Raw genomic sequence first — 12,688 nt, 5'->3', positions numbered from 1 at the left:
TGTACAGATGCTGGACCAGTGGCAATATTCTTGCTTTTTCATTTAATTCAACTGATTATTATTATTAACCCTCTGTACTTTCTCTTTTTGTTCTTTTAATATCTTCCCTTGATTGTTACATAATCACTAAATTGTATAAACGACTCAGACTGCTGATGTTATCTTTGCCCCCTTTATCTTGGTCTTTTGTTTCCTATTTTTAGTACTGAACTATTTTCTTCTGGTTTAGAATATTAGCAGACCTGACCAGGATGACAATGGCATTTAGGTGTCTCTAAACAATTCTAGTTCTGTCTTTTTGGTGAAATTTCAGGTCAAATTCCTTCATGAAATGCATAGTTTTACTTTGGTTATCAAATTGCAGCGATGTTGAAGGATCAAATAGATTTTAAATGCTTTAAATAAAAATGTCATGCAAAGTACTTTTTTACTTTTCTGCTATTATATTCAAATATACAATTACTTAAATGCCATTTAATTACTAGCAAGAAATAATGAAATTGAATCCAATGCCGCTTTGTTTAGCTGGATACAAATGTGGATTTCTGTGTTACCATTACTATATTAAGCTGCAAAATGCTCATTAAAGCTTGCAATTAACAACTTTTATTTTGCTCAGTACAATTAAACTGTGATTTCTTGGTGTCATCCTCTTTTATTTTAGAGGAAGCGTCCATTCACAGATATTCTAATTATCCATTGTTTCAAAAGGTTTGTCTCTGAAAGGATGGGTGTGTCAAGTAACTGCGTCATATAGAGCCTGTTTGCTGTCTGAAGCCATTTCTACATTTTGCTTCTAGTATATTCGGAAGATGATTAAGAAGAATCAGTTATTATATGTGAAGAACTTGAGTGGAGAAATATCTGGAAAATTGCACTCCCAAGCATTAACCCACATTTGGATTTTTATAGTCACCTTATTCCAATTTTATTTAGAAAGGTATAGCACAGATGCAATTGGCTCACATTATTTTAAAATTATGCCTAAAAATATTCTGAATTGCAAGATTTTCTTTAAATCATTGCTTCCTGCACTACATAAAAACTTAGAACTTGACAACTGCAAGAATTAAATTGCAATGTCAAGGCAGGAGTCATTGTCCATTAGACTTCTGAGATGGGTGCGGTCATTTGAATGATTGCTGCACCATTGAGCATACTCTGCATAGAGTATGGGACCAAATGAAAACAGGTTCGCAGTTCGGAGGTGAAAAATGACAATGAGGGCGATAAAATAATTAGCAATTCTTTTTCACTTGTCATTTTCAGTGATGTTCCTATACAGCTTAGGGAGCAATGGAGATGCCTGCAGGGAGAGACTAGTGGGAAGCTTCCATTTCACATATTTTTCCATTAAGTTTTCTTGTTCATGTCAGAATGGCAGCTGTTGGGTTTGTGCCAAATAGGTAGGAATATGAGGAATATATCATCTAAAGAATAAATTCATAATTTCAAATGAGTGAGTTCAGTGTCATTAGTTAAATGCGTAAGCAAAGTTAATTCTGCGATCTTTTTGAGTCTCTGGTTGTCGCCTACGCCATGAGCCTGTAATGGTATTTAACAGGATATAATTTTAGATGATGCAAACCATATGTGCAACACACACTCTTTAAAATATCTGTAGGAGAAAGCTTTCAGCAGGTTGGTTATATTTTACAGATTTTATTGAGCTCTGCTTTCCAGTTTTTCTAATTATGCAGACTGTGCAGTGATATGCACTAAGTTTATTCTGTGGTGAAACCTGGTGTGTTAGAATTATAAGTGGTGTTATAACACTGTTTTGTGTACCCTGTAGGGATTCCTGAAGAATGAACGTGATAATGCACTGTTGTCAGCCATTGAAGAGTCCAGAAGGAGGGTAGGTGAAATTGTCCATTCTATTACTGTCTCTTAACAATTACAGACTGCAAAAGACTGTTGTTGGAATCATATGTATAGGCATCCAATTTCTCTGTTAGTGATAAAATGGCATTTTTTTTTTGTTTCCATTACAATGACGAGAGTTTGGAAATATTTTGTATAGCATTAATAGAGAGAACTTGGCATTGATTTACTTTTGAAGAAAGGTGCTTAGCTGTTTTTATTTTGCAGATTGAGTTATATTCGTGGCGTAGCACATTGCACAGTAATTATGAAGCATCTTTGTCAGTTCTCTACATAGTCCTAGACGACTTATCTCTCTCCGCTGAAGAGCTGGAAATTGAGCTCCCTTGGCGCATTGAGAATTAACGTCAATTCAACGCATCTGCACTGACGTTAAAATCATTGAAAAATCCAAGCCAGGCCTCAATTTTCCTAGCCTCTTCACTTAAAGGAAACAAAAAGGGTAACTGATTAGTAAAATTTTAATAAAAATGGCATCATGCACACTCTGTTGAACCTGTGAACAATTTTTTTAAAAAGTATACAAAGCCTAAGAAATAATTAAATCTTGGATACGGATCTCGAAAAGACAAAAGAATGGAGCATGAGGGTGTTTTGAAAGATGACAATGCCAATTTTTTAAATATTTATAAATTTGATTTTCATTTACAAAACTGAAAAATCACATCAGATAAGTAAAAGATCTGGCTGTTGAATAAAATCACTTTTTAATAAATGTATTCTTTCTGTGAGGAGCTGATACAGGAAGCATTCATTTATAAATCTGTGAAACTCAAAGAGTTGAATTTTGTTCTGAAAGATTTTCCTGTTCCAAAGGAGAAGATTGAGGGAGTGCATTCACACAAAAAAAACCTTTTAAAGGAAGGCCTCATTTACAACTTGGTGCTGAATATGCTAAAACAAAATATTTTCCATTTTCTCCTTTTGCTATAGCTGGTTTCTGATTAATGTGTGCTTGCTGGCCTTTTGCACCTCATCCAAGTAATTGTTGTTCAAGTTTTTGCTTTGTGCATGTACAGAGGAGTCTTTGAGAATTGGGCGACATCACAGCCAAGCCCAATATTTTCCCTACAAAACCCAGTGCAATATGCAAGTGTACTTCCCAGCAGGTGTCACTGGAGAGCTATCAGAAATAAGTACCATGTCCTGAGATCTACCTTAATCCAAGAGGTAGAAATTTGCCTTTGGTTGCTTGTGCCAAACAGGAGTATGTATGGTGGTAGTTCTGTTTTTTTTGGAATAGAGCTTTTTTTTTGCATTCAAATCCAAATTATAACAAACCTTTGAGTGCATTTACACATGTAGATTTACAAATCAAATATTTTTCCTTCAACTAATGGCATATTTTTGAAATTATCCCAATGGAGTTGAGAGTTTTCATAATGGATATCAGTTATTTTGTTTAACATTGGCATCCCATTGACATTATCCTTCCTAAAATAATTTCTTAGCATGGTTTTCTATGACAACTCAAACCAACCAGGCCATTGCCCCAATACATGGCAGTAATGAAACCAACTATAGTGAAATAAAACTTACTTCACAGAAAAGCCCAACATAGACTTGCAACAAAGAATTTTATTTGAATAACTCACAACTATTAACAGCAGTTAAAATAATTGTATCTTCTTTAGCATTGAAAGTGTGAAATAAAAGTACTGACATAAGTGCTTGAACAATGACTTAGAATATTTTCGGAAAACTTAATGTATAATTAACTCCCCTCTTCAATCTCCTACTTCAAAAATACCAACACTGATGGTCATGGCTCATATCTTAACATGTCATCCACAGCATCATACACAAGCAAGAGTCGTCATCATTGCAGAGGAAGGGAAAATAAATTATTAAATATTATTCCAGCTGGTTTTGGCAGCTTTTACTGTGACCATGGTTGAAGGTGATTGTAGAATGGAAAAAAAACTGACATTTGCATATTTCAGTTCCCAGGCAATTTATATGACTCTGATGCATACAAATGAATAATCTGCAGTAATTTGTCAGATTTATCCAGTAAACCAATGATATTTGACAGATTCTTGTTTTCATCCAGAAAGATGTAAATGAAAGCTTTCACTGTTAATCGAGTAAAGATTCACCTGTCTGTCTTCCAAGCAACTAAGACGCTAGTCCTCATTGGAAACGGATAGAAGATGTTTGATAATCCAAGAGAATTCAATACTCGTGGCTAGAAATAAGAGGGGTGTAGGTGTCCTCTGATCAACTGAATAGCTACACTGCCCTCCTGCTTGCACTTATTAGTTTTGCCCCTGTTCATGAAATTGATGGAAACCTAAAAAGCTATTAATCCACTGCTTTAAGTGCTGGAATGGTCTGTCAAGTCATCAAATCTGGACTCCAACAGGGTATGTTAGTGTTGCTTATTGGAGTGTTGTGAATGCCTTAAAGCTAAACAACTCGACCACTGTGGGCTTTGATACATCTGTCGTAATCTCTGAAGAATTTCTTTTCCTGATGGGCACAAAATCTAATCTTGTTCAGAAATAGCCATCCTAAACATTATCTATTCAAGACTAAACATTCTTTTAAAGTGATTTGAAATGAGCAGTTTCCCATTCTATGCTAGAGTTTAATAGACATTTTTGTTGGGCCACTCTTTAATTGGTTAGTGATTTTCTCCCTGAGGTAGTGGAATGTGTGGACAAGATGATATGCTGAGGACAGGCTATGCTACTACTAATTCAGTGTTTCCCATGCAAGCTTTTGCCGCTTATATTTTTCGCAGTGCCAATCACTTATTCTAAGGGTAAGCATATAATTAACTTTATCTTATACAGGTGTTGTCAACTTTTTGCCTTGTTTTGAATGTATCCCAAAGGATGTGTCTGCTCTCACTAATGCGTGTAAAGGGTCAAAAAACAAAATGATTTTGGCAGTCTGAATGGTACTCATGGGATATGACCCTTTAACAAAGGGTCACCCACTGCTCTGAGAGAACCTGCCCTGAATGTCAACCTGGAAAGAGCCCAGGATGTTTAGGAAGCTTTAATATTGTTAATACTTCAATGAAGGTTTCAATGATTGAATAGTTAATATAGATTGTAGGAGAATGGTGGTGTTTCTCTATGAATTTCCTCTCTTGATTTCTAACTTAGTGCCATTCTATCGAGCAAAACCCAATTTGCACAAATCATAATTTTTTTCATGTTAAAATTGTGTAGTTTACGTTAAGCTTGTGAGAAAAATAGATTCTTCTGTTGGTCAAGGATGATTGTTGAGGGGGGATGAGTTTTGTATTTTACGGTGAGGGCAGTTAATCGTGGGATGCAAAACAAAATTTGGGGTTTAATTATTGTGATTCATTTGACAACTCGAACAATAAATATATTCCATTATTGTAATAGAAATTAGATCCACTACTTATTTTTAAAAACCACCTTGTGTATTTTCATTTGATTTTCAGAAGAATATGACAGGCTCCAGTCTGTTTCTCCTGTAGCTAAACCATGTTGTTGGAAATTGAAATATGAGCATCAGTTGAAGAACCAATCAGCACAACACTAAAATGTGTACAAATTTTGGCTCAAAATGTAACTTCAGTATGAATTTTGGTGTCTTAAAGCTTTAGCTTCTGTTGTAACATATATAACTTCAGTCATTAAGATGATGGATGGTGACTCTTTAATGGATCCTTTGATTAGAAGGTGCTTCTCAGCACTGGCTAGGAGAGTAATGTTTGGGATCTTGTAACAGTCCAAAATCTGTGCTGATTGACATGGTACACTAATGTGGTAGAAAATAGAACATTGACTCTTCACAAAACTTTTGACAGCAAGGACACAGAATGTACTGTGGGTGGGGGACCTCACTGTAGATCATCAAGAGTGACTTGGTAGCTTCACCACTGACCAAGCTTGTTGGGTCCTGAAGGATGTAACAATCAGACTAAGTCTGTAGCAAGTAGTGAGCAAGTCAACATGGGGCATAAATCTACATACCCTCACCAATCTACCTCTAGCAAATGCATTTGTCCATGAAAGCATTGGTAGAAATGGTTACCATACAGTCCTTATGGAGACGATGTCCTGTCTTCACATGAGATGCCTTACATCATGTTGTGTGCTACTACAGTCAAGCTAAATATGAAAGATTCAGAACAGATGTAGCAAATAAAATTTAGGCATCCATAACATACTGTGGACTATCAACAGCAGCAGAAATGTACACTAGAACCTGTAGCCATGTGGCATGGTTTATTCCTCATTCCACCATTATAATCAAGCCAGGGGATTGACCCTGGATCAATGAGGAGTGCAGATCGATCTGCCAGTACCAGTCATACCTAATAATAAGGTGCCATCTGAGCAGGAAAAATAACATGAAGTACACAAAGCTGAACAATCTCACAACCATTGGATCAGACCAAAGCTCTGCCACACCTAGTCATGAATGGTGGTCAACAGATAAGCAGCAAATGGGAAAGGGAGGCTTCAAGGTCATTCTCACTTCAACAATGGCAGGGTCCAACAAGTAAGACTTAAAGCCAAGTCTGAAGCATTCTCAACCATGTTCAACCAGATATATATTATCCAGCTCAGCTTCACAGAAACTAGTCTTGATTGACTCCACATGAAATCAAGATGTAGCTGAGTCCATTGGGTACAGCAAAGGCAATGGGACCAGATAACACTATTATTCCTTTAAAAGTTTGCACTTCAGAACCAGATGTTTCTCTAGCCAAGTGTTCTGGTATAGTTACAACACTGGCATCAATCCAACAATATGGAAAGTTGCCCAGGCATGTCCTGTCCACAAGAGCAGGACACATTCAATCTGGCTCATTATTGCTCATTCAGTCTACTTTCAATTAGCAGTGAAGTGATGGAAGGTGTGATTGACAGTGTTGTCAAGCAGCACTAATTCTCCAATAACCTGTTTGCTGATAACCCTGTCTGGCTTTTCACCAGGATCAGCTTATCACAGCCATGGTCAGAGCATGAACTAAAGAGCTGAAATCCAGGGGTGAGGTGAGAGTATCAGCCTTCAACATCAAGGTGGCATTTGATTTAGTGTGGCATCAAGGAACCCTGGTGAAACTGAAGTCAGTGAGCATCAGGAGGAAAACACATCAATCAATGGAGGTAATCATTGATTATCTCCACTCTCACATCTGATTGCTTTATATGTGAGATAATCTTGCACATAGATAAATTATGGTTGTTGGAGGCCAATTACCCCTGTCTGAGCCTATCCTGGCAGGATTTCCTCAGTTTTCTGTCCAAGGCCCGATCATCTTCAACTTCATCAATGAGCTTCCTTCCATCAAAAGATTAAAAGTGGAGATGTTTTCTGATGATTGCAGAGTGTTCAATTTCATTGGAATCCCTTTGCAAATGAAGCCAATTGCATCAAATTGTAGCAAGATCCAGGCAACATTTGGGCATGGGCTGACAGTTAACATTCACAGCACAAATGTGTCAAGCAATGACCATCTACGACGAGTGATCTCCAATCATTTACCCTTGATACTTAATGACATTACCTTCACTAACCTCACCACGATTAACATCGTGGCATTCACCAATGATCAGAAGCTCAGTTGGACCAATTATAAATACCATGGCTAGTGGGAGGAGAGGAAATGACAGCAGAAATGTGGGAAATAGAACTAACACGTTTGAAGCTGTAATTTGGAAGTGTGATGGAATATTGTCCATTTGCCCAGGTGTGTGCAGCTCCAACAACATTTAAGAAGCTCAACATCTTCCAAGACAAAGCAGCCCACTTGCTCAATACCCTATCCACCACTTCAAATATTCCTTCCACTGCTGGTACACTGTAGCTGCAGTGTGTAGTATCTACCAAATGCACCCAAGCTATTCCAACAGCACCTTCCAAATCCATGAAGTTTGCATCAAGAAAGACCAAGGCAGCAAGCGCATGGGTTCACCAGCATTTGCATCTTCCCCTCTGAGTCACACACTGTACTGACTTAAACCAACACCAATATTGATGTTTCTTCAATGTTGCTGGGTCTAAATCCTGGAACTCTCAACCCAGCAGTATTGTGGGAGTACCAGCACCAGAAGAACTTTAAAAGATTGTTCAACACCACCTTCACTTGGGCAGCTTAGGATGGCCAATAGTTGCTGGTCATGTCACTGATGCCATGATCCCAAACAATGAACAATAATAATTGGTGGACAGAAAAAGAAAATTAACATTTTGTGTTGATGATCTTTCTTCAGAACTGGTACAAGCTAAAGGTGAGTTTTATGTTCTAGAGAAAAGGTGGAACATAAGGCAAAGTATATGATGGGTAGAGACCAGGAGAGAATGAAAGACAAAAATGGTGGTTGTTTCAGCAGAAAGAGGGTATCAAGCAAAAGAAGGGGAATTGTGGCTGGTGGTGCCACAAAATTGGAGGTGTTGGAAATTACGGAGGATAATTTTAATTTTGATATGAGCTCTACTTTCTTAAATCTTCAACTACAGTTGTAGCACACACATCTCAGGTATTTAGAGTCATACAACACTGTAACGGAACAGTATGACTCATTCTGTTGTCCTGGTTCTTTTAGATTTCAATGCGTGTTATTGGAAAGAGAAAGAGAACACCAGACAAAGTGGTAGCTAACCTCAACAATTTATTAAAGTGAAAACAAAGCAAACCAGCAACTTGTATCAAGATAAGACGTCTTAACTCGCCTGTTCTGCTCATTGGGGACTCCTGATTGGACAGCTGGCAGCCTCACACTTTCGCCCTGGTTGTGACGTGGTCCTCAATGAAGTCCGATTAGGGAACGTTCCCAGGTTCCTTGTATACAGTTTTTCAAAACTGTCCACTCAGTGTCCTTGGCTAGACGCCAGGAAGTGTCCTTGCAAAATCCAGGTGGCTGCCCTTCCGTTAATTATCCTGTCTCTGCTTAACCACTCACATCTCATACTTTTGAAATAAACATGTTCCACAGATATGGATTTAGACAGGGCTACGGAATTTCCTCAGACTAATCATAAACAGTGGAAAAAGGTAATTCTAACCATTCCTTGACATAGTGAGAAGCAAGCTAAAAAGGAGTCAAGAAGAGGGAGGGAGGCACTTTTAACCCTTACCTTACAAGCATGGAAACAGGCCCTTTGGCCCAACTGGTCCATAGTAACCAAGATGCCCATCCAAGCTAATACCATTTGCCTGCATTTGGCCCCTGTCCCTCTAAACCTTTGCCATCCATGTTCCTGTTCAATTGTCTTATTGTACCTGCCTCAACCACTTCCTCCCGCAGCTCATTCCATATATGTACCACCCTCTGTATATTTCAAAAAAAAAGCTGACTCTTAAGTTCCTATTAAATCTTTCCCCTCGCACCTTAAACTTATGCTCTCTATTTCTTGATTCCCCAACCCTGGGAAAAAGACTGAATGCATTCACCCTATCTATGCCCTTGATTTTATTTATGAAGATGGTGACTAATGGATCCTTTAGTCAGTGCAGAAAATGTGGAGGCTGATGCAGTAAATGCTGAGCACAAGGGGAACCCTTTCCTTGTTCTGGATGGCAGCAAAGTGGATGAGAGCAGAAGTGTGAGAATGGAATAGATGTGATTATAAACCCTGTCAGCTATGGTGGTGGTGGGGAGAGTATGGTTGAGGGAAAATAGAGACTTGTAGTGTTGGTATGGAAAAAAGCATTATCCAAACAGATATGATAGGTATGGAAAGTGACATTGTCAGAGCGGAAACAATGGGTTTGAATTGAGGTCTGATTTGCAGGTGCTTCAGATTATTCTGACGCTACAGCTTTCTAATCTGAATGGATTGTATGAGCAATGAAGAAATCTAAATGTCACAGCATGTTCATACCTAACACTGCTTGATAAAGCCTTTGCTAGTTTTTTTTGAGTCATTTATTTTTACTGTTCAGTTCAGCATACCATTGCTGGGAACATAATAGCTTCTAAATCTGTATTGTATTTAAATTGTTATTGAGTGCTTTTAGGGATCAAGCTACGGAAGTTAGAAATGCCAATTGAGGGAAAAAAATCGACAATTTGTGACCTGTGGAAAATTTTTCTTTCATCAAGTGGTCGAGAATTAGCATGTTCTGTGCCATTTTTAGATGTCATTACCAAAATGATCTTTTCAGAATTAGCGAAACAATATAATCAGAGGCTATAGAAGTGAATGAACACTCAACACAAAAAAAAACTAATGGGACTAAATATCTATTTATACTGGGTGTAAGCTTGTTACCAGATAGAATTTAGGCCAATAGGCGTTGCCAAGTTAATTAAGCTATTGGTAGACCATGTGCAAACCCATAGTTTTGATTTGAATTTTTGCCTTTGTCATGCTGAGCCAATTATAGTAAAATGTGAAAAGACACAGAAGTAATCTCTGGAATATTCTAAATGGTGTAATGATTCTTTCCTTAATCCAACAAATGATTTGAAATAAAAAAAAATTAATAGGTTCCGTTAGACTCATTGAAATAGTTCTGCAAAATGTCTGTTAATAGGAGATCACATTTGGAATGTGGGAGGAAACTGGAGCACCTGGAGGAAAACCCACGCAGACACAGTGTGAACACGCAAACTCCTTCCAGCTGCTGTCTGCCAGGAGTTTGTATGTTCTCCCCATGTCTGCGTGGGTTTCCTCCGGGTGCTCCGGTTTCCTCCCACATTCCAAAGACGTACGGGTTAGGAAATTGTGGGCGTGCTTTGTTGGCGCCAGAAGTGTGGCGACACTTGTGGGCTGCCCCCAGAGCATTCTACACAAAAGATGTATTTCACTGTGTGTTTCGATGTACATGTGACCAATAAAGAGATCTTGTTGAAAAAAAACTGGCCGCCTTATGGAATTAGCTCATCAAATTTAGGTTATCAAACGCATCTTTCCATGGGAATTTACTGTCCTTGTTCCTCATGGCAACCACCTGCCTCAGGAGCACTGTCATTATTTGGGCCTCTTCGCTCACCCTGAAAGCAATTAAGGATAGTGATCAGTCTTTGTATTATAATAATAATGTGCTTCCTGGAACCATGGGAATTGGAGTGGCTATTCAGCCCCTTGTGACTGCTCTGCCATTCAATTAACCTATGACTGATGTGTACTTATCCTAATAATTTTTCCGAGGTTTGTGAGTTTCATTGTGATAGTAACTAAAAGGAAATAAGTTTGAAATCAGTTGTTTTGTTTTAAACTATTGCCTTGAATTTTGGTGTTTCCTGGCTGATTTCATTTCCGCTTACCTCTTCAGTATTATAACATGGTAGGTGGTGTTAGCTTTTTAAGAATTGGGCAACAATTGCTCTATGTTACCTGTACATTGCAGAAATGCAACTTTAAGAGATGTTAGGTGATTTTGAAATAAGGAAATAGGTTTCACACTGACTAACTATTAGGAAGATAATAAGGGGAACAAAAATTGAACAAGTGTATTCCTAATTTAACCTGGTTGTTGAGAAAAGTGGCAAAGAATGGAATTTGCCATTTAGCTGAAAGAAGGCTGCCCACAAAACAACCATTAATCTGAGCTGAATTTCCCTTTTTCCAGAGTTGGTCTGTGTCAAGCATCAATTCAAGGGTCCAGGAGCTGTAATGCCAACAAGCTGGGCTGAGCAGCCAATCAGGCTAAGCAATTTGCAGATACAAAACAAGGGAAAGATTCAGTTTTTCATTGGGGTTTTAAACATTGTACAGTGCTGATCAATGAATAGAATACTAAAATGAGGTTAAGGTAAACATTGAAAAATTATAAATTTAACGTTAGATCCACTATATTTGAAATACTTATGTGAAAGATTAACAATGCATATATTGATGGTTCTTTAGGGCCAGAGGCATTGCTAGGCAGTAATTTTGATTTAGAAGTCTAATAGGACTGAAGAAAAAAGTGTACCTATCTTGGGGTACTTTACAACAAGGCAAATTTGCAAATAGGTTCATGTCGATTCAACAGATTTTCCTTCATTTCATCAGAGAAGCCTGCAAGCTCGTCAATCTGTGGAGGAGGCTTGAATCACTGTCAGCAGCTTCAGCATTTCTGTGTTTAACAATGCACGTACCAGAATGCTTAAATTGCTGCCAGTCTCGTAGTGCAATGACAGCAAATGTGGATTGTCTTCAACTATCTGGGATAGCAAACGTTCTTTTTGCTGACCTTGCTGATTGATGTGATTTATGCTTTAAACTTAATTGATGACTACACTTGTCGTTTTAACATGACATCTCTCCAGTTCCTTGTCTCCATTATGTGAATCGATAAAGAAAAATTCCCTTTGTGATTTGCAGACATTTGCAATGGCAGAGAGGTATCATTGGGAGTCCATGCTGGTGGAATGGGAACAGGAGAAGCAAAAGATCCTCCATACTCTTCTGGCATCGGGAGAAGATGCTCTTGACTTTACCCAGGAGACTGAGGTAATGCTCAATGTGACCCAAGAAATTTAGGAAGGAGATTTAATCCCACGGCTTTGACACATTAGATTTTTAACTGAACTAGATATCATGGTAATACATATAAATTTTTGAAAACCTTCAGAAATTAAACTATGTACAGTTTATGTCATAATTTTTTTCTACTGAAGTGTGTAGTTTTAAAGTATTATAAACACTTTTAAAATTCTACATATTTCTGTTGGCTTTAATTGTTGGAGACTTTCTGAATACTACACTCATGAAATCCTTTGTCGATTAATTTAGCACAGCTGTTTACCTGTTTGCTTTTAAAATTGCTTAATTATCTCCGTCTCCTTTCTGATTCACTCATCCCATCCAGTCCTAACCCTGTGGTCTGGGTCAGTTAAGCTGCCATCACAGCTCCTATCCACTTCTCACTCAGAAT

At 38.0% G+C, this 12,688-nt stretch overlaps 1 protein-coding gene across 3 annotated transcripts in view; it reads left to right on the top strand.

Annotated features, from left to right (window-relative positions):
* Positions 1–12,688, top strand: part of nup93 (nucleoporin 93) — a 131,516-nt gene that overhangs the window by 88,055 nt on the left and 30,773 nt on the right. For 2 of the 3 annotated variants that reach the window (XM_052028173.1, XM_052028172.1), the window contains exons 4-5: positions 1,796–1,858; positions 12,136–12,264. In XM_052028173.1, coding sequence (XP_051884133.1) covers positions 1,796–1,858; positions 12,136–12,264 — 192 coding nt within the window. Of the gene's footprint in view, positions 1–1,795; positions 1,859–6,856; positions 6,987–12,135; positions 12,265–12,688 lie in introns of those variants that run through there. The other variant, XM_052028174.1, reaches the window with a different exon arrangement.

Source organism: Pristis pectinata, chromosome 13 (assembly GCF_009764475.1).
Source record: "Pristis pectinata isolate sPriPec2 chromosome 13, sPriPec2.1.pri, whole genome shotgun sequence".
Taxonomy (NCBI): domain Eukaryota; kingdom Metazoa; phylum Chordata; class Chondrichthyes; order Rhinopristiformes; family Pristidae; genus Pristis; species Pristis pectinata.
Note: the sequence above shows the minus strand (reverse complement) of the source record. Positions and strands in the feature narration are given on the sequence as shown.